At 40.3% G+C, this 23,806-nt stretch overlaps 1 protein-coding gene across 1 annotated transcript; it reads right to left on the bottom strand.

The window, feature by feature from the left end:
- Positions 1-709: 709 nt before the first annotated feature.
- Positions 710-23,330, bottom strand: klhl4 (kelch-like family member 4; the record flags this gene model as incomplete). Its single annotated transcript, XM_079168102.1, has 11 exons — positions 710-2,360; positions 2,704-2,875; positions 3,896-4,108; positions 5,119-5,281; positions 7,933-8,157; positions 8,248-8,434; positions 10,073-10,285; positions 13,363-13,559; positions 13,898-14,034; positions 15,230-15,397; positions 22,876-23,330. 11 exons carry the CDS (start codon positions 23,328-23,330, stop codon positions 2,301-2,303), a joined length of 2,190 nt encoding a protein of 729 aa, XP_079024228.1. The 3' UTR covers positions 710-2,300.
- Between the last annotated feature and the right edge of the window lie 476 nt (positions 23,331-23,806).

The following is a 23,806-nucleotide window of genomic DNA, read 5'->3' as shown; positions in this document are numbered from 1 at the left end:
GCACTTCTCCTATGGCCCTTTCATCCACATCAGGCTTGGAAACCTCATGACTCTGAGGAATGCGCTTATCATGTGACGCTGACTGGCTCAGTGTTTAGGTCATGGTGTGTTTTGAAACTATGGGTGGCAACTAGACTGTCTAACAGATATAGAATGTGAGATTGAGCAATACTGAGCTACCCTCAGGATAATATCTAATCTAAATCTAATGATGCACATTTGCAACAAATTATATACAGCTATTTTTATCGCTGTTGGCTTGTGTTTCCACAGACATTACACTCTGCCTTTGAATTAATACGACAGATATAAAGTGAGATGTAAATTCTACATGCTAGGGTGTTCAGTAATATTATGCTCTGAACAGGTGAACTCAGAGGAAAGCTATTATCCTTTATTGATCTCCATTATATGAACTGACAGAAGGAGATACAGATAAACAGAAACAGAAAGTTGGAGAAGGAGATTCATCTTCACACGATCTGAGATACGGATTGAATAAAAAAAGAAGAAGCTATTCCTCAAAATGAGAAAGATAAAGGTGTGTAATATGTTGTGTATTTTGAAAATAACTGGAACTCTGCGTGTGAACACATAAGCCAGTATTTTGTATTCATCAACATCTAACCAAACAAGAGAGAGAGGAGGTTGGGGGGGACCTTGAAACTATTTCGAGGATAAACAATGAAAAAAATGAAGGCAAGCAATGGCAGTTGGTCCTCAGTCTGTCGAGTGATATCAACAAACATGCGCTTGATTTAAAAAAAAAAAAAAACGTCAATTCTGCAATAAGAAGAACACCGAGGTTAATGACGACTTCAAAGAAGCTTCCAAGTCTGTTTAGTCAAAGAATCAGTTTAGTTTACTAAAAGCAGAACAAGATAAATCAAAACCCGCCCGCTGAGGGGCCACATTCAGCTCTAAACATGGATTTGAACATGCAGAGAAGACTGAAGTCATTTTATTTATAGTTTTGCATGCTGTACAAAATTATGATTAAAAACTAACATTTGGACCCAAAATCATGTTATAATTACAGTTGTCATTGTGATAAAGTTAATAGTGTTTCAACTTTTATGAGCGGAACAACCAACTAGGAACCTAAACATTTTAATCAAAGCCACATGAGTGAAGTTCTGTGGAAATCAAGTTTCCCGAATGACGCACATAAGACGTAGAATGCTGGTTTGGATGCACCTGGTGTCACTCAGCCATAGTTTGCTGTTACTTGTGTGATATTCTAATGGTTGTGTTGTGAATGTTAAGATCAACTACGTGACCCAAAAGGCATCCTACCCTAGAAAGTACAGAACAGACAGTGATGTTGATATAGAATATTGTATAACTCATAACATTTGCTCAGTCAGCATGCACAGAAATAAAGACAAAATAATAATAATAATAATAACTGTAGTCACCAGAGTGCACTGGTTTAGGTTTGATTCTATCAACACAAATATAGTTTGAGAAAGTGCACACAAATCTACAGCAATGTGAAATATCAATATGATATATTTTCTGTAATTCACAATTTTGTAAACTTTTATACAACGCGTAACACGACTTCTAAGACAAGCAAATGACTTTGGTGTTTTGTAGCTACAGGCTCAATAAAAAAAGAAAATGTCCAAATATATTTTTCACCAAAAAGTTGGATTTCATTCCTGTACTTCAAACTCATGTTCAAAGTGGTCTTCTTCCCTAAAGAGTAAGAATCTTTTCAGACCACCCACGAAGGAAAGACACAGGAACAAAGTTACATTTAAGTATCATAAGAACTTTCATTTGAGTAGCTATAAAGTGAAATATAAACCCCAAAATATAGTGTACTGTATGTGATGGCACTGATAAGAAAAGTCTCTGTATAGATGTAAACTAACCTACAGGCTTATTTGCTCGAAATGTTATATTTCACATTTAATTTTTACAGACGTACACAGAATGTTTCAAAAAACTATCATAACAAAGCAGTACAACAAAGGCTTGGCACTTGCTACAGCTCTGCCAAGTCTATGAAAATTCTTGATCGGTTGAGAATGTGGAGAATGTGCAGTGCATTCCAGTTTCTGAACTAGGCCTCCCCAGTGGACAGGCATGTCCACTAATGATAGAAACAATGGCTTATGGGCAAGGCTCTGTCTGTGCTTCCTTCAGAAAAATATGGAAAGCCGATTTAAAGAAGAAATAAAAAATAAAACATGACTCTCGAAGGATGCGTCCTTGATCCGTTGTTGTGTTTGTCCACTCTTCTTCGCCGCTCTTTCATTTGTTTCCCATGCTGTCGTGAGACAAAAAAACGCTCAAGGCAATTTCACCACCACCACGCAGGCGCCTGCCCTGCCAATGTTGAGAGGGACCTCCTACAGGATGACAGAGGGGTTAACATGCAGCCTCTCATCGGAGGCTCTCTTCAAAAGGAATCTCATTTTACTTCATGCAGATAAGAGGGTTACAGAGGCAAGATAGAAAAGACATAGCAAGCTATAAAATATTGATAGCATTCAGAGACTTCAGCAGATTTATCCTCCCAAAGCGTGTTTAACTGGAACTCTGATGTTATATGTAACCAGTTCTGGCAACAACAAAAAAGAAGCTACAATTCAATTGAACAGTTTTAACCATTTTCAATTTTCAAGTTCCCTATTTTTATTTATATCCAAAACAATAATAAGAGTTGTGTAACTGTGATACATTATTGGTTACCTCAGTCCACTCATTGTTCTGCGCATCGTAGGACTCGACAGTGTTCAGATATGACTGGCCATCGTATCCACCTACAGCATAAAGCCTGTCACCCAGCAGGCAAACACCCACTGCGTCCCGGGGAACACTGAGGGAGGACACAGTGGTCCATGTGTCCGTCTTTGGGTCGTACCTGTAATACAATATTTTGAATGTTTATTGCATTAGGGATTTTATGGTTGAAAAAGATTTAAATTATCCAATCAACATGAATCTCAAGAGGAAAACCGTGTCCCATCCCCACTTAATGAGAAACCCTGATGTCCCCCCTCTTTAATCACAGATGTCTGCATGGTTAACTTCTTTCAGCACACACAGAGAGCCAGACTGAAACTAAAAGCAAAAATAGTTTCTTGGACAGCAGCTGGCGGCTGCTGGGTCCACCGAGAGCTGGACTCAAGAGTGAAGGAAGATGTTGCTGAATGTCGTTTTCACCATGTTGACCGCTAAAAATGAGGACAAAGAAGACGCCCTTCATGATTCTCTTTCAGTGATTTCTGGATAATTAAGTCATTTAAATGTTCATAAATGTAGTCATGCCTTGCTGAAAGTTGGTAGTAAGTTTAAAGCTTTCAGTTTATAGTTTGTAAAATACTTCAAAAATATTAATTTGAAAGATAAAATATTGTCTGATATTGGAGACTGCCACATTAATATAATCGACAATAAAATGCTAAATTTAAATGACTCAAAATGCTTTCCAGTGAGTAAAATCACTGTTTTAAAGATCCCTTTATTACTGCCTCATTGATTAAACGCTGAAGGATAACTATTATTATTTGAAAACTAATTATTTGAGTAAATGGGTGTGTGAATAAAATGTCAAATGGTGGTAAAATACAAAGTAAGAAGGTATTCTGAGCAGTGAATTATTACCAGAGTGAGTCAGATATAGGGTATGACGGCCACCAGATGGAGCCAGATATTATGAAATAGAAAACATCTGTGGAAACTATGATCTCTTCAATTGAGTATTGTGGTATAATACAGACATGTCTCGAAATGCAGGAACAGGGTGGGGATCATGAGTTTGTCTCCCTTTTGTTCTTACAGCCTCGTCCCCACCCATGACTGAATTCAACTGCAATCCAAAAGCGCTTCCGAAACATTTTCGTGCTTGTGTGTTTTATCCAGGGAAGAGGCATTTACCGACCTTTCAACACAATCGGAGAGTCTAGAACAGTGGTTGGAAGCTGGCGCGTCGTGGCCGCCTACAGCATACAGGAAGTTGTTGTACGTCGCCACACCCACTCCTCCTCGCCTCTTGGCCATGGGAGTACACATGCTCCACTTGTTGGTGTGCGGATCGAAGCACTCCATTGACCTCAGACATGAGCTGCCGTCTCGACCACCGACTGCAAACAATCTGAGAAATTAAATAAAATTGGGTTCAAAATCTCTAACGTCTGACATGTACGTACATACAGTGCTAGTGGAGCTGGAGGCAGTAGCTCACATCAGATGGTTGTAAAAAATGATGATAGAACAGTGGTGATGTGACAGATTTTCAAGATACATCAGTGTGGATAGCATTTTTTTTTAAAGGCCCCGTACCTTGTGAGTGTTCTCTCCCAGAAAAATCACATCAGTATTTTAAGTGCTTGTAGCTCACAGGCCCGACAGAAAGTAGAGACAAGGGAAACAGTTTCCTTGTTGTCTATTTTTGACCTAGATGCAGAAATAACTCTGCATTGACTTTAACACTGAATACTGGATGTAGCCGAGCAGCAAGCTTGTTCTTCCTTCAGCACACAAACCTATTTAAATGAGGCTGTGAGCCAGTCGGTTCTTTGCCTAATTTAATATTAAATAGTGTTGTTAGGCATTTAATACATACAAATATACAAAGTGTTTCGCTTTTATAGAGTCTCGATTACCCTGAATAAATTACCACACTGATCAGAACAGCCTTTGCTGTGAGCTGCTAACTACTGCAGCCACCGTGTCGTTTATCTCACACAGACCATAAAGGTTGATTCTGCATTCAAGAAGTGCAATGTTGTCAAACTATTGCTGCACCAATGCTGCACTTCAGCTTTACCTTGACTTGTGCACTGTGAATTACATCACACCTGTGTTACTGCATGCTCTATTCAAAGTTGCATATTGCATTAGTTCTGTTCATTATCCGAAGCACATTTTCAAATTTTTCATGTTTGTTCAGTTCCCTCAGCAAATCAATTTTTTTGAATAAACCTAATCACTACTTTATTTTGTTTTTGTTAAAATCACATCGTTTTTGCATGACATCTACAGATGGCTTATCTTAATTAAAGCCGAAATGATGGTTGTGCTTAAATTTCTGGTCAAACAAGGTGATTTTGATTTAGCTAAAACATGCATAACAATGTCCCTAGGTTTGATAAAGCAACTTACTTTCCATTGAGCGCTGTGACTCCCATGGTGCTCCGTGGCGTCGACATACTCGCCACATAGTTCCACTGTCTGGCCTGCGGGTCCCAGCGTTCCACTGTGTTGAGGTAGCTCCAGCCGTCGTGGCCTCCCACAGCATACATCGGGCCCTCCAGCACAGCAATGCCTACACAAATGGAAACAAGAGATTTAGGTGGGAGTTACTGGCAGTAATGGGATATATTAATCCATCATTAGTTTATAATCGCCTTCAACTAAGAATTATGTTCTTAGCTTAGAATGAGCCCCTCATATTTACATAGGGAGCATGTCCTCTTCACAGAGCCTGCTATGTTGCACTGCCATGTTTCTACAGTAGCTTAGGACGGACAGACCAAACACTGTGGCTATAAGAGGGCCTCTCGCGTTTTAGGTGACCTGAAGGCAACCATAGTTCCCCAATGCTTGGAAAGGGAGGAGGTGAGCAGAGGGGTGTTCATTTGGATGCAATCTGCAAACACACGGCTAGATTTCACTAATCCTACACACTGCTCCTTTAAATTATCTCTGTTGAATCTGCACGTCTCAGAGTCTGCATTATGGGTAATTCCCGGCTGTTCAGCTCCCTGCACAGTGGCATTAGTCCTTTGTGCTTCATACTTGTGTATTAATATGTGCATTTGTTTAAGTTGATCATGAACAATCGATGAAATTGAATGACATTTCCAAATCAAAGCCTTGTTTTCTTGAACCAGTTCTTAGAGAGAGCTGATGCAGAGGTATGTTTTTCATTTTAGAACTGGGCAGGGTGAGTCATACAGCTAACCAAATCTATTCAGAAAACAGGAAGACTATAAAACTGCATTGTTATTCCTCATTCTCGAGTCACAGAGGAAAGCGGTTTTCCCCAGCAACATAGCAGAGGATGTTTCAACACAATGGATTTTTATATTACCTCCCTTATTTCCTTTGGTGAGAGTTCAATTATTTGGAGGGAACATGAGGGCAAGACCGCATTCAGAGAACCTCGAATGACATAAACACTGTCCGACAGAAACATTTCTCGTAGGGAGACTTCCCTTTTATTACCGACTGGTGGCTTTGGAATAAAGAAATGCTTTTTTTTCTTGTCTTCACCCCTAATGCACACAGCAGGAAACGGTTGGCCAGGGGTGTTGATAGACACTAAGCTCAAATATATTCACGCTCAAGATATGCACGACGCAGCAGCAGGAGATATTTGCTACGGGAAAGATTAAAGACAACACAGGTAATCTGTACAGTGTGATCTCCTGGGCTGGCTGATACCTCTGACCACACTGAGTGAGCGAGCTGAACGCTTTGACAAGATCTCCCCGTTCTGTTACCCAGACCTGTTTCAACTGTGAATCAAAACGCTTCTGATATGAGATTTATTGGGCAGGGAAGGGTAAGGAAGAGCAGGGCCGAGCACCACCTGCCAAGCTTTGATAGGGGAATGGGAAAATATCAAAGGTCTACCTCAAAAGAAATGTATGATTTCTTTTTTTCCAGCACTCCAGCTGTTACCTTCCTGAGCATGCTTCCTGCAGTTGTTGGTGTTTCATAACACCAGGTAGCCTGAACGAGCTAGAACCCTCAAACCTTGAAATAGTTGTAAGAATTGTGTTTTCACACATCCACTGGAAACATGACAACAAAGGTAGAAGGAATTGAGTGTTTCCCATTAATTACCTAGGCTGTGGCAGCCCGCCAAAGTCTAATTTGTCCCGCCGCAGTTTCATAACGAATCAAAAATACTTTTACACTGCTCCACGGATGGGCTGTCTGGCCTCGCATTACTTCCGCAGCTACGTGCAGCGACCGGCTCTATTTAACCACAAAAAGTGAAAGTAGCTCGCCGGACTGGCCGGGTCGGCTTTAAAGAAACCCTCGTCTGGACTTTGTTGCTTCCGAGGGCCATGAACTTAATGCTCGCTGTGTCCTCATTTCCTGTGGCGCAACTGTTAACCAGGGCGGACTGCATAATCTCCACAATCTGCGGCGATGCCGGCAACCCACGCACTCCATCTTCAAACACAGCACCTGTCTCATTTACCATGCTTAGCGGGGGTGACTTTCTTAATGTTACAGCTAGTAAAAGCAGAGCTCATTTTAACTACCTTTTATACTGAATAACTAGGCTATATACTAAATAATACATCATAGCTGGTTTATATGTATTTTTATTAAGAATCTGAATCTGCAAACTAGCCTAAATAATGTAGTGAAGTTAAAAGTACAATATTTCCCTCTAAGATGTAGTGAACTAGTAAAACAAAGGATAGAAATACTCAAGTAAAGCACAAGTACAGTACTTGAGTAGCCTAATTGTGCTTTGTTACATTTCAGTATTGCTAGGAAAAGAGCAATAAATTCATATATGTATATATATATATATATATATATGAATAAGAGCACCAGATTGATGCCTTTAACCTTAAAATGTACATAATTTCTTGCCCCCCAGAACCCTCAAGAGGGTCTGAGGTCCACCGGGCATAGTCTCACAAAATCCTGTGAGAAACACTAATTTAACTAAAATGTTTAAAAAATACACAAAATATCAAATATGACCAAAGATACTTTGAAATCGTTTTCTTGATGACATGTAGATCTGAAAAAAAAGTATAATTGATTAATCAACGAATAAGTCATTGATCAGATTTCATACAAAACAGTAACAGGGTTTTAGACTGTTGCATGGATAAAACAAGCAATTTGAATCCATCAATGCATCCTCTCTGTAATTATTATATTATCTATCAGTGGGGTTCTTTCTTTTTAGTCAAATAAGTGGAGCTCACGAGACACACTCACCAAGGCCATGCCTGTGTGTTGACATGGGAGGCATAGTAGACCACACTTTATTGATCGGATTGTAACACTCCACCATGTTGGATGTCTTGAGTCCATCTCTCCCTCCGACCACATAGAGCTTGTTGTCTATAACTGCGACACCAAACTGCAGCCTGCGTCCATTCATGACTCCAACCTGGACCCAAGTGTTCGTCCGCAGGTCGTACTTCTCTACAGTGGTGGATCCTAAAACCACAGACACAACAAGCGTTACATTTTAAATATACTGTCTTGCTGTTACTGAATAACCACTGCGTATATGTCGGTGGGCCATACCTTTGGTAGCATCCATCCCTCCTACAGCATAAAGTGCGCCCACAGTGGACTTTCTAGGTTTGGTTCTTGGGCTCTGGAACATGGGACGTCTCTCAGGCAGAAGATGGTACTTCATGGCCTCCATCAGCAGCTTTTGGCATTCCAGATCATCGGAGAACATCTTGTTGTTTTCCAGATCGGCAAGGAGCTACATTTCAAGGGATCACTTTAAATAAGCTGCATTGTACGAAATAATGTATTCAAGATATAATGTGTAGAAAAAGGGCCACATGTTGATACAATTCACCTTTAAAGACATATACTGAAATACCTGTTAATCTAAAGCCAGGTTAGTCTCATGTAGAATTACTTTTTGTATGATTAAATGTAAGCTTAAATAAAATACAAACACACTGTAGATAAATACTGTAGATCTTCAGATGTGGCAACAGCAAGTCTTTAATCATATATGGTTTATTTGAAGTGCCATTTGTAGCCACAGTAGTCATATTTTGTATCTGTTTAGAAAGTATCTCACCAATTATTTTGGAAAATACCCACATAAACATCGTTCCGCTCTATAATATTGAGCCTCACACTACAGATTGAAGTAGTAACTTTTAAAAGAGAACATGTTTTTAATTTATTTTCATGAATTACGTTTTTTTTAAACTATTCATCTTGGTATACGTCAGGGGTGCTAGTCTGCTCAACGTTTCAGTTTCTACTAAATAGAGTACCGGTTTTGACAAATACAGTGATTTCTTTCTATTGTTTATCTGAATCACAGCCAACAACATCTCCCTACCCAATGGATGAGATAATGTATCTGATCATATTTTTCATATCATTTATATTCATAAAAACAATCACTTCATTGTTGTTTGCAGACAGCAATGTTGTACGTAGTTTTTTATCCTGCATCTATTCACCTAATATATATATATATATATATATATATATATGAGTGAAAAATAAAGCACATATGTACAAAATTAGTTTAAAAAAATCTGTGAATGAAGCTGCCATAATTAAAAAGAAGGGCGATATTTTCATACTTCAGATCTGCCAAAAAATTCCTATCTGGATTTGATGTTATGTAAATTAGGGAGACAAGACACAGTTGTAAAACAATGCTTACTCTCAGAAATACAGCATTCATAAAACATGAGTTGCAGTGCAGTGTTTAAAACAATAATAATTCAAACACAAGCAAGCATAGTCTGACAATGCATATAAAAAGTCATGTGTATCTGTCATGCCAGTTTGATTTATCACTCAGAGGGGAGATTTTTCTTCTTCAGCCACTAACATAAACAAAGGCATTATTGACAATGCAGTAGTTCATTGCCTTTAGTGGTCAATTGGAAGACTGAGGGTTGGTCTCACAGGCAGTAAATGTGTGGTGCTTAAAGCTGAAACAAGTTGTTGATTCATTGATTGGATCGTCTTTCAAGCTAAAATGGTAAATATTCCTTATCACCTCCAGGAATGACTGCTTTCATTTTGCTTTTATGATAGTAAACTGAATATCTTTGGATTTAAGACTATTACTACGACAAAACAAGGCATTTGAATATTTTATGTCAGGCTCTGAAAGTTATTATTACCATTGCCTGACATGTCATAGACAAACCGTCTGAAAGCCTGTAAAACTATTAATAAAACATTTGTAAGAAAGTGCATTGTAAATCCAAAATCTCACCCGGGGTACGTAAAAAAGGTAAAAAGAAAAGGTAAAAAACAATGCCTTCTGTCACACTAAGTCAGCTCAGTTGACAGCTGCAAACTCGAGCAAAACCATACCTTTTTCTTACCATCTCTACCCCCTCACCCTCTATCTCACCTGTGGAGGAAGAAGAGGCAGGCGGATGAAGGCGAGAAGCACCCCAAGGTCCTTTTGTCGATGCTGGACGTCGTACCGCACCCACATCATCAAAGCCTGGAAGATGGTCTCCTCATCGGGAACGTTGATTTCATCGCTGGAGAGCAGCTTAACAATCTCAGCCGTGGGGAGCAGCAGGAACTCCTGGTTCTGAATGACCTCCAGGAAGTGTTCCTGGAACGCAGAGGAGACGGGTAGGAGGCAGATAATCATCAGTCATTAGCCGAGGAGTACGCTTGGTGCAGCGCTGCGTGTGTGTGTGTGTGGCTGTGTTTCTATACCTATGAGGATGGCAGAAGGACAGAGAGGTGAAAAGAAATGAGTGCAAATAGATAGAGAATGCCAATTTAGAGGTCTTTATGGACAATTTATTATCTAACTCATGGTGAAATACTCTCTCACACATTTTGACACATACCTGTTTCACTTAACATCCATGCAACAGCAGGCTACAAATCAATCTGGCATAAAGCGTCTCCAGAAAATGCCTCTTCATACGCTCATACAACATTTTTGCTGCTGATTGTACATGACACCGTTAAACCAATATAAGATGCTTAATGAGAAACAAAAGCACTGCACACCAACATTACCATCACACCAATACAGTGTCCAGCTCTAAGTTTTTGTGGGAGCTGTTCTCTATTGCCTTTCTTAAGATTGATCTTCCATTTGCTGGCCAGAAGCCCAGACGATATTACAGCGCTGCATGGCTACCTCTTCAAGGACATTGTCTCTGGGCAGTTCCATTAGAGATGATGCTATATAAAACAACCTCCTGCCTCTACAGTATGTTATGTTCAACATTAAAACACATGAAAGACATACGGAGCAATCCTCGGCCATAATCAGGCCGATTCCTTCATCAAAAAGGCAGCTGAGCATTAATTGTTAAGCTGCTTTAATAACTGAGACTGGATGCTCAACAATTAAGAAAAACAAGCAGGCTATTGATCATCAACTTGCAACAAATTACAGAGTCTCTGTCCAATCCATTATGAGAGTGTCTTTTTTCAGAGCTCAACACAGACAGCCCTAATGAAATGAGGGACATCTATTGATCTGTTGTGGTAACACTGAGGGAGAAAAGCCATCCAACTCTTTCACGTTGCTTTAAACCAATTATTTGTAATTACCAGTGCCGAACAGCTGACGACTAAATTGAAAGCTCGACCGAGTTTGTTTCATAAACATTTAAAGGGATGTGTTTTTAGATGCTGGCAAACTCATTGGTGGGTAAACTGCTTGGAAAACAAGATCAGCGGGAGAGGATACTAATTGATTTAACTACTGCAAAAGAGTAATTGCGTAATAATAGTGTTTTCTGAGGCGGAGGAACGCCGATGTTTAATGGGAGTGAGGCTGGGAGAATTACTTTTTAAGAACATGTTGATTACCATGCAATTTGCAGAGGCTGGCAAAGACAGATTGCTATATTTTGCAATTTTTCTAAATTTGGATTCATTCATTCAAATACACAAATTCTGTAGTATTAATTATTATTTCTGAGTGTGCACCTCTGTGTCTGTCCATGCTTCTCGTATTCTGTTGCAGCAAACTGCATACAATTTTGGATGGCCAGCTATGACTGAACGCTCCTCTCGTTGTTTCTCAAAACACCCCGTTTTATACTACATTTGACTGCTTGCTGACTTCTCCCTCACTACTCTTAACAGGCCCCGCCCGGTAGGGGCCACAAGCGATAATACTGCTGAGTGCATCACCAAACCCCAGCCTCTATTAGGCATCACCCTCACGTTTGAATGCTTAATGTAAAAAAAAATAGACTTGACGCTTCAAGCCTCAGTTACGACCGTGAGGCGGAGCTGAGACGCACACCTGGACGGAGCAAGTGCGAACATCTGCAGAGATTAAAATAAGAGCGTATCTGTTTTGTGATACGTGTGAGTGCAAAAGACGTCTGATACACTTGCGATCTAGACTCGGGGGTTTACCTATTAGCCAATTGTGGGTTGCATTCATTCATTACAGCAGTGGTTTTTGCAGACTTACCTGGCAGCAGATATGTAACTGAAATATTGTTTTATTGCTGGAAATAAATACTGTCATCCCAAACAATATAACAATACATTTTTTCAACGACTGCAACGAAAGAGGGCAACTCTTTCATAAAGGAAAAGGATGTTGGGGCGGATCTCAGCAGCCTTGCTCAAACAGGAAAAACAAGCTTATCAAAACACAACTTGCTCCACTCACAAACCAGATGACGGACTTCGCGGAAGCCCACAGCTCTCGCTGCTCATTACCGAAGTGATTGAACAGGAAGTTGAACCTCTTGTGCAGTCTGATGATTAGATTAACCTCCTGGTCCGGGATGGGGCCTATGTAAACAGACTGAGCAGATGTCCTCTAGGAGATAACGCCTGCCTCATGCTGTCACTTCTGCGTGGCCAAACAAGACGTTATCTGACAAATATGTGCATGAATCTTAATCAAAGTGCAAATATTCCTTGCAGAAATCTATAGCAGACACATTTTCACAAGTCTGGCAGTGCGCTACTCAATATGAAGCAACGTGGTATCTCTTACTAACAGCCACAAAACCAAATTAGATGAAGTAAGAGCATGAAACTTTTCAATTTCTATTCAAATGTGGACGTCACCCATTTCTCTGCTGAAATTAGATGATATAAATAACCAAGACACCGACAGTGTACGCCTTTACAGGTTATGACAGGTTATTTTAATTAAATAGTCTCCAGAGGACAACCATACATATTTCAATGTGTTATGTACAGTATACCAATTGTTATACTATATATGTATATATATGTATATACAATATTTTTTAATATATATTACATACATACATACATACATATATACACATATATATATATTTATATACAGCATATATGTATATAAAAAAATATATATATATATGTATACATACATATATATATATATATATATATATTATACTGCATTCACAAAACATTGGTTATTACACGTTATATTGAAAATACAAATCAGATGTGCACTGAAAGAAAGGCTTCGATTATGTGCAGCAGAGTAAATTTGATTCACTGTAGTGTAGGCTGCCTCTCAGTACGTATAGTGTTAATTAAACCACATTTTAAAATACTCTTGTTACTGTTTCATTAGCGCAGCTCCCTGTGTGTAATCATGCAATGAAGAGTCACTTTGAGAGTGTGATCTCTTCCTCCAAAATGAATAATTTAGCCCACCCCGGCCATGTAAATGTGGTACAGCGCTAATCGCCCTCCTACCATGGTGTAGTTATGAGCCACATTGAGCAGGTCCACGCAGCCTTGGGCGTCTGCAAAGGAGCGTATTCCCAGGCAATTGGAAGGATGCAGCTGTTTCATCAAGAAGTTACAGCAAACCTGGATGACTTGTGAAAGCTGGAGGAGGCAAGCTGCCGCCAATAAACTCTCAATGGTCTCCTCTTTCAGCTCAAGGACGCCTGCAATGTCAGGACAAGCAAAACATAATTTTATGTCACGACTGGATGTAAACATAATGGTAAATACAGCGGTGGGAGAAGTATTGCAATCAAACAAACTGGATAATCATCATTATATAATTTTACCCCATTTTACAATTTGAATACTGTGGATATGGATTTTCCCAACATTTCTCCAAATGGATTTGTCTTGTAGAATAAAGCAACGCTATGTTTAAGTGTTGCCCAGTCAGTCAGCCCAGTGAGGAATTGCCTTATTGATCCATTTTAATCATGCTGGATTTCAGAAGTCTCATAACTACTTACAAGAGCTAGTGAATGTCTTTACGAGCACTCACCGGTGTAGGCAAAATGAACCAGGGATCTGAGGGCCTCTGGATCGACTCCCTCCATTTTGATCTCCTCCTGCTTTGCCTCTCTCACGTCGCTGGTGAACATAGCAGCAAAGTAGTCCGACACGGCACTCAGGACCAGTCTGCCGTAAAGAAAACGCAGTGGATTAATGCTCTTGTACCGCACATGAGTTTGCATGTCTACGGGGGATCTATATGCTGATTATTTTGAGTGGTTAGTGAATAAATCCGTAGATTGTGTCTCCTCAAATGTAGCTTTGCAGCATAAGAAAAGGTATCACAGTATCACATTGCACTGTCGGTGTAATCATTTCATGTAGTACTGTTTCTAACAGAATGCTTTCGCACCATGCTAGGTACTGTTCCCACACATTCTCTATCATTCCACATGTGTATGATAAATGAAATGACCCCACATACTCCATGTTGCTAATAGCTGCACTGGTCAGACTTCTATTTTTGTTAGCTCATTTGTCTAGCTCTCATAACCCGGGTTGATTCAGGGAGAGATCATATGACAACACAAGGAATTGAGATCAAGTGACACAGTCCAATAGTCTAATACCATATTTCCATAATGTTGTGGTTTCTAATATTGAAATATATATTTATATAAATACTTATTATACCATGTTTCATTTATTTTGTCACACCGCCCCTGCTTTACTTGGTTGTGTCCTATGAACAAATACAAAGCCACATTAAAACAGTCAGAGAGCTGATTTCTTCAACTAGGTCAGTCACTGATACTCCTTTCTCTCTGTGGAGCATTCTGGTTTCTGTTTCGTGAATCTATTTGGATGAACTAACAAAATATGCTGGCAGGCAGGCAGACATACACAAGCACATGCACTCGGTGAACGTGATGCAATGAACGGGATGCCTCTCTGCATTCAGGAGATTTGATGTCGTGCCATTCAACCGAGGGCTGGATGCCCAAATATTGACACCTCCATGTATTGGATCGCCGTGCTCATCCACTTCACAAATGTAATGTGGAAATGAGGAAGGGCAGAGGTGTGTAATTAGATCACAGCAATGTGCATTATGTAGATGCAAACCAGGGAACGTGGAGTTTGCATATCTTTCCTGTCACCTGAAAATCAGAAAGATCTTGAATTTTAAATATTATTTCATTATTCGTCAGACGGATTGCGACTGACGAAATGTATTTAAGAATGCAAACTGTGGTCAAGACCAACGCCTGAACGCTTGCATCAACAACTTAATGAAATGAATCCAGATGAGCTTGTGTATCTCTTAAATCAAACCGATGCAGGTGTGATTAATGCAATCAAAGAGGACACAAATACCAACCTGTGAGCGGGTATCTTAAGATCCCCTGCTATCAAGAGGACATCACACAGCTGCTTGTGCTGGAGGTAGGTCTCCATCTTACGGAAAGTCTGTTCTGCATGATTTGTGGCCTGGAAAAACTCATCAGAGGAGTTGGTGTTCATTCTGGAGAAGGTGCTCAGAGCCAACCTGTGGAAGAGAGAGGAGATGTATAGACAACAGCAATAGACCCTGTTTGTATGTCTACAGCATCTTTGCATTGTGTGCGTCTTGTCCATTTAATTGGAATACTTCTGCACTTTCTTTGCATTGCATGAAGTCTTCTCTAAATAACCAGAGAAGGTTTTATTGCGTTAACCTTTGGCCATTGTTTGTTTTGGACATCGCCATGTGTAGGAAATAGTGAACTGTAATCATAGCTTCACTTGTTGGGGACTCAGGCAAAAAACAATAACAACAACAACAACATTGGACCCTTCAGGTGAAATTAACAGACAGTTTATTTAGGGACTAATTAATTAAGCTAATTAATACATTTTAGAGAGTTTCCTCTCCCTGCCCACTATCATAATTATGAAATACTAAAAATAAAATTGAAAAGCTGGACACAGCAAGATAAGAAACAAATGATTAAGGACACAAAAGAGCTTATTCGGACACATGGCACTCCTGAATCCTCTATTCACTGCAGTCTATCTGCATATTTCCTGCCGCTCTAAGCTGAAATTAAAACTATTATGGACTAAACTCCACACATAAGTCTCTAACTAAGAGATGCAGTCTAATGGGACAAGCAAGCACCACAATCTATGCAACAGCTTTCCAGACAGAATTTCCCTGTGTCTGTATGTGTGTATGCCTTTGTGTCTGTTCCTGTGTGCATCTGCATATCTTTGTGTGCACGCGGGTTTTCCAAAGACAGGGACTTAACAAGTGAACAAGCCTGTTCCTTGCAGCGTTGTGGCGACGCTGGGTCCCTGTCCCCACGGGCTGCTAGATTACATGCTGTTCTACAGGCACCCAAGTAATCCCTCTCAGACTCGTGGCAAATAATGCAGCCCAGACATTTTGGTGTCCTTCACAGAGAAAGTCCACTCATTGACATTTAGGGTTGTCTGTTACGCTACATAAACAGACCCAAGCCGCCTCTCAGAGGGAATTTACTGTCATCTCACGGTCCTGCGGCTGTGTAAAGACTGTTTGTGCTCAAGAAGAAAAAGTCTCTGCTCTTTAAATTGACACTTTATGTCCCCACTCATTACCAGTCATACTGATATGAGAGCTGCATAAAGTAATAAAAGTTACAGATTTGTCAATACAAACGAACTGAAAACCCCGTCGTGCTTGGCAGCACAATGTACTGGCACATACCAATATTGATAACACAGGAGGGATGGAGGGGGCGATGGCTCTTGTCGATGTCCTGATTAACACACTATTGTAAAGTTTTTAGCAGAGTGTGTGACTTTCTGCTCTTTGATTACCAAAAGCAACAACATTTTCCCTCTGGGAAATGTTTATATCGCCCTCCAGTCACTGCAGTATCCTGTAGTCTAATCTTTATGGGGAGACTTTATGCTAAATGCGAGAGTAATTTATTGCCCTGTCACGATTATTCCCCACTGACTCTGGAGTCTTGGAGAGGAACACCAAACAAGACTGAATAAGCAATAGGGCCTTAAAACTGAGATGCATTGCCTTTGTATTGGCTCCAAGGCATGCTGTAAGGATTTTTCATGCCTACCAATCTCTCCGACACTAATTGCTTTGGTATCACATTCTAGGGAGCAGTAAATTTCTCTGTGGGGTATATTTCGCTTTCAGTAGAGGGTTGAATCATCAGAGGTATAGCCCAATTTTATTGAGGCACTAAAGCCCCAGAACACCTTGCTCCAGAGAAACTGCTGTAGGGACATTGCTGTACATCACATATTACTAAGCAATTCAAAGAGAGTCACAGACTCTAACATGCTATAGATTTCTTTTGTGGTCTACAAACTGTTTCAATGAACTTACTTGCATTCCTAGAACAACGAGGAGGTAAATTAGCCTATACAAACGAATACAATCCCAATTTATCGTACAGTACACATGTATTTACTTCAGTGAGCAAAGTCTTTTCATTTGATCCTCACACCTTCCCAAAGACATCACAACAATGTGAATAATTGAATCTGAGAAAAGAACTGCATATTTAAAAACTCTAAGCTATTCAGGTAAATCAGAAACGGTGTGTTTAGGAGCCTGTTTTAAGGCTGTGCAATGGAATCTTCATCTGCTCTATTTTAAGCACAAAATACAGTGCTAATATGAAAAAGACACTCATTGACAATAATACAGAGGAGTTTTTTAGAATATTAAAATGACATGTTCAATATCCCTTCCTTCCGCTGTAATCAGTCTGACTTCTCACTGTGATGAAACTACCCTCCTAAATGAATGGTCGGATGATTCAAGATGTGCTTTCATCGGCCAGGATTAGCCCCTAGCCGTAAAGGTTACGAGTCAGACATGTTGCTGAGTATCTCAGTATTATTCCAGCTAGTGTCAACTCCATCCCTCTACAAATGGGAAAGTCGTGCCTGCCCGTCCCCAAATGGGATATGTCTCTTTCAAAATGGATTATAACCGCCGTTTGCCCCAGAAGGCTGCTGAGTAGCTTGGGTTGGGTTGAGAATCCAACAACTCCTACAAAGCCTCATGCAGCATGTGCCAAGTCTATATATTCCATGAGATCTTTATGCCTCATGTGCTTTGACAATCGGTATTGCTGTCATTCAGCTTTGTAGAGAGAGAGATATACACTGACTGTAATAACTTGATCCCAGCAGTGAGGCTGGGATGATAACTCTGTACAGAAATAGATTTTCCTCTCTGCTCTTTACTATCTCACCAAGGCTTTGCAGCAGACATTCTTCTTCTGATACCATTGTTATACCGGACATACTTAATATTGATAATGATGGATGAAGCTGCATACGGGAACCTTGTCTTTTGAAATCTGCTCTGAATGTGGCCAGCAAGCCCTTAATGTTAGAGTGCAGTGGAAAATTGTCACATACAGAAATGAAATATTGCTTCCTTATAGCTTTTCCAAAACCATGCACCTTGTAAAGACAAAGTGATGGTATAAAAGTCATATCAGCAGAATGTCTGTGAACAGCTAATGAACATCTCAGGTGGCATACCAATTCCTGTTTAGAATATTAAGAAACTGCATCCAGAGGAGAAATCATGCACAGTGAAAATGAAAAACCAGCAGTTGAAATATCTGTTTGTTTAATAATGAAATTCTCCATAACTGACTTGCACACTTAAGTGAAATATCTGCTTGGAGCCACTGAGGAATAATGTGCCAGGAGATGAATGAATTTCAAAATAGCAATTCAATTTTTCCTGTTGTTACGCACAGCATATTAATACTGGAATTGCCTTGAAAAGGGTACAAATATGGTACATTTTAATGGTATTGATATGGTAAATCTTAATTCCATATTGCGATTTTTTGGTCCTTGTCCATAGATTAACTGTGATTACAATGCTGAACTCTGCATTGTAATGCTGATGAATTTGGTGTAAATTGTGTGTGTGTGTGTGTGTGTGTGTGTGTGTGTGTATGTGTGTGTGTGTGTGTGTGTGTGTGTGTGTGTGTGTGTGTGGGTGTGTGTGGGTGTGTGTGTGTGTGTGTGTTTGGGGGCAACCTGTAAGTGAAAAATCTGTAGATCTTAGCAGAAAGCTCCTCACTGCTTTGCTGATGGCAGGTTAACTCGCATAGTGTATGAGACTGTCATCATTGTTGGATTGTCCATAATTTATCTGCATCTAATCTTAGTGGGTAAACAAATTAATCCACATTATTACAGCAGTGGGTCCTGGGTGGTTTACTGTATATATTAGATATTTATAGATCTAGATCGTTAGATCCTTTGTGCATTTGGGCTATTGCATTAGATATGTATGTTATTTGGGGACACCCTAAAACAGGGTAAATTAGTTAAGTTAGTTTAGTTATTTTTTCTTGTCTACGATATCACATTGTCAGCTTGATTATAGTTGTCCATGCCTCTGTGATTATTTTTCTTTGCAAATTACAGAGTGCCTCAGAAACTGTTGAATGAAGTAATGGCCCCGAGTGTCCAATGTGAAATTCATAGAAAGCTGTGTCTGCGATGATTTCCTTTGAATTAGGTCCATTTGGGGGAAAAAATGACTGATCCACATTTGAACAAAAATGAGGAATGTGTCGAGCATATAATGCTGCTCTATCTCTGTTCACTGCCTTCTGCAAAAGCATAAGAAGGGGCTACGGAAAACTCCGGCTTGATCTTTAGCTTCCATCAGAGGTGGCCTTGTTGCGTACAGAATGCTGATTTGGCGAAGTTGAAGAATGCTCAGAATCAATTATTTGTGAAATACAAAATCCTTTACACCTCTGAGGATGTCATTTTGAGATTATAACAGATATACTGTATTTTGCAATTTACAGCCTCTTAAAGACACCTCCGCTGGATGTGTCACAACCAGACCAAGACCCTATAAGCCTTGTGGTGTTATGAGATATCCAACAAATATCTGAATTACTGCTGTTGACAGGGTGAGAGGTGGTGGTATTTCTTCTCCAAGGCGGTGGAGAGGGAATTGAGATATCATTCAAACTAACAGCCCGCTGACTCAAGCCTCTGTTAGTGTTCATGTGGGAGAGGTCAGGGTTTCCATTCCATTCAGGTTAACGTCTGTCATATATTCTCTGCCAATGATGGGGAGAGGTTATTTGGATGAGAGTCATGAGGACACAACAAATAGATATATACAGATTACTGTAGAGTGAGTATAGAGAGTTAGGAGAAAAGGTGGGAAACATCATGATATTATCTGCTACTTATTTCACTACATTTGATTTCACAACTCTAACATAATGAGAATAATTATACCAGCATAGACCGCAACATACAGTATATGAGTCACTGACTTTTTTAATTATCTTCAGTACTCTATGGCATCCTGGCAGACTTTTTGAATGTGCTATAAAACTTAATTAGCTACATTAAATGCAAAGAAAAAAAAAATTCCATTAGCTCAATGTTAATGTTTCCAAGAACCTTCATGCGACATAAATACCTGTGGACCAATGTGAACATTTGCATTTATCCTGACGCATATTAACAGCAAACATCAATTCATTAAGTCAAGCAGAATCCTAAATATATGCTCACATTGTTAGGATAAGCTGTATTTGTTGACTTTGGCAGTTTGGCAGTTTGACAGCAATCTTAAATAATAATAACAAAAGTGAGAAACCAAATCAATGAACGAATGAAATACGCTGATGGCGTGGATTTCTTATAGACATTACGTGAATAAAGCTAATCGCTGAGGGGCATGTACCACAAAATGACTGACATATATTTTACAACAGAGTAACGGCTAAAACTTTTGTATTGTTCAAAGTCAGCAGAACTCATTTCTTCATTCAGCCTGAGGGATTGTGACAAATTATGTGTCAAGGATTTATGATGTGAGACATAATAGGGCCACCCAGCTGGTGGAGTAAATGAATGTGCATATCTCAGTGACATCCACACATCTGCATAGCCACCAAAGAACATGCAAGCCATAATGCGTCATGCAGTCACTGGCCTTGTTCACTCTTCAACTTTGTACCTCTACTGTACAGATGCAGCGCTTGTCCAAACATTCCAGCAAATAATCCTTCACAGATATCGAGTGACTGCATCTCTATTATCACGCACTTAATTGGGAAAGTGCCACCATGCCACACACAAAAAGTATTTATCTCAAGCCAAACTAATTTTTGCAGCCTTGCTATTCAAGCCACTGCAAGATCAGAAACACACAAATTCCATGATGTATTCATTATGTATAAGAGGTGCTGACATTGTGACGCATTTATTTATACGAAATGAGGAAGTGGCTGTCAATATTCTTAATGATATACTGTTATTTAGAAGAATGAGTGATTTCATTACTTTGTACATTGTTAACAGTTTGGGGTCAAGAAGAAATTCAAACAATACTGTCAAAAACAACGTCTGATTATCAAATTCATTGCTGTATATCCCTAAAACCAAGTACAGCTGAGCCAAGGAAATAATATCCAACAGAGAAGGACCATTAAAAATGTCTGTATCATGGTCAAAATATAATGGGTAGTAGTTTACATGGCCAACATGAACTCAAGGTCCCCCTTGAGAGCCTCACAGTTACACATTGTAACTGTGAGGCTCATCTTTTATGCATGTACTTTTGACATACAGGGACTCCAAAACATGAACATCTGCCAATTATACCAACACGAAGAGCAGAACGTCGAGCTGATTCCAAAACCGGATCTTAACTCAGAATAATTCATGTTCTGTTCAGGGAACTCGACCGTCCAATGTGTCCATGTGGATAAAATGTGTGTCATTTTATCCACATTGACACATTTTTGGCTGCAGATAGAGAGTGTGTATTTAGAATTACCTGTCGTATCATGATGAGCTTTACAAAACAAAGGGACAGGTTCACTTCCATTGTTCATTTCATCACCAGGTGCATGGAACAAAAGCACGCTTGTTTAAGGACCAATCACCTCAGAATGTCACAGACAAGATAAAAGGGAGACTTGGTCTTTTCATCTTTGATGTGAGGTGCTTTTCGTGTTCTGCCAGACAGCGCACACACACACACACACACACACACACACGTAAACACACACGTACGCTCTAACCTGTTAACTTCCTGGAAGAAGATGTAGCATTTCAGGGAAGACGGGGAAAAAAACACAACCTGGAGATGCAGGTGGTGGGATTTATAGCAAGAAAAACACGTATGACCCTGATTGGTTTGGCATCAGGATTTTTGAAAAGATGTAAGTAGAAAATAAATGTAATCACATCTGCTAGCCACTAGCTATGATAGCTTTTGGCTTATAAAGTGGTTGTCGAGGCAGTCTAGATAATTCATGTGATTGCACTGCTTCCTCTTTTTATAAGTCCAGTATGATGTAATGGCTCTGTCCCGCTATCCACTTTTAACTCTATGGAAGAATGCAATAGTGTAATGTGTAAAAACTAAATACTCTGGAGGAATCAGGGAAGGTCATACAGTGCATGTAATCTGGACTACAACACACACAAGGCAGCAGAGAAAGCCTTGGCTTTTTGTCCTATGAATAATTAAAAGGCTGCTTTATTGGTTTATCCTCCCTAACATGCTGTGGACAAGGAGAGTGTTTCATCCCCAGGTGAGCCATGGTGGCAGCTGCCGAGCCACAGCAAACCGGGAAATGATAGCTGTGCAGATCATTTCATTTTAGCTTAATTAAAGGATCTGGAAGTGCAGATATTTAACTTAATAGCCTGTAGATATAAGCTTCATATATGTATGTATTTAGTCTCAGAAATGTTGAATACAGAATTTATGGCTGTTTTTCCTGATTGCAACAAAACATTCTTGCTTTTTGATCCTGAGGTGCTGCCTCAGTCAATTAGATGCAGATTTTATCAAGAAGCTATACTTTCACTCTGAAAGGTGAGGGAACCATGGCTTCCCAAAATAGCTTCCCATAGTCTGGTTTCCACTAACTGAGCATGCACAGTGACTGATGCTGCACCACATAATATATCTGTGTCTCCTAAGAATGTAATGTCTCCTAACAGTCATACCTCTCTCTGGCCTCCATCTCTGCAGTTTCCACTGTGCTGTTCTTTACATCTTCCTGGCCAGTGATGGTGTCCTCCTTCCTTGGGGTTCTGGGTGAGGAGCTGCTCTTTGAAGATTCCTGGTTGACCTGGAGACCCTGAATGGTGTTCTGCTGATGGTGCCATGATTGTTGACCTGCTCTAACATAGACAGGTGTGGGCCCTGGCGTCGGAGCCAAGATGCTGTGGACCGGGCTGTTAGTCTTCCGGAGTCCTCCAACACCTCTTTCCCGTGAGTGACTCTTCAGCCGGCCCTGGACAGCCGGCCCTCTGTGATCCAGGCCATCCTGCTGGATGTAGCCTCCCACCCCGCCACCCCCTCCACCACCAGCTGAACCTTGGGATGAATGGCTGAACCAGCGCCAGCGGAGCCTGAGAATCTGCTTCACGTCAAATTCCTTCTTCCCCGACACAGACATCCTCCTCTGGGTTGGAGACGAAGGCAATGGTACGTTGAGTCCCCAAAAACATGGAGAGCAGGGAAGAGGAGCGCCTCGATTTCAGTCCTTACTTACTATAATGTGCCTCTTCTCTTCCGTTATTGTCTCACTACTATCATGACCACCCCCTCCTCCTTCTGTTACTCCTCCGTTGTTCTTTTAGTGGAGATGGAAAGCAGTCCTCCGCAGCTTTTGTTCCTGTGCCTGAGATTACTACCCTCCCTCCAACTCTCCCTCTCTGTCTTTTTTTCTCTCTCTCTCTCTTTCGCTCTCTCGCTCTCTTCCCTCTCTCTCTCGCTCTCTTTCCCTCCTGTGCTGCTGCTGTTTCTGTTTGCTGCTGCTGCTGCTGCTGCTGCTGTGCCGCTGGAGCTGAGTTAATGCACATGCATGATCCACACTCCCTCCCCTTCGTCTCCCCTGTTTTCGTTTTCTCTCTCTCTCTCCTTCTCTGCTTG

This window comes from Pholis gunnellus (genome assembly GCF_910591455.1).
Source record: "Pholis gunnellus genome assembly, chromosome: 10".
Classification (NCBI taxonomy): Eukaryota; Metazoa; Chordata; class Actinopteri; order Perciformes; family Pholidae; genus Pholis; species Pholis gunnellus.
This window is presented reverse-complemented; position numbering and strand designations above follow the sequence as displayed.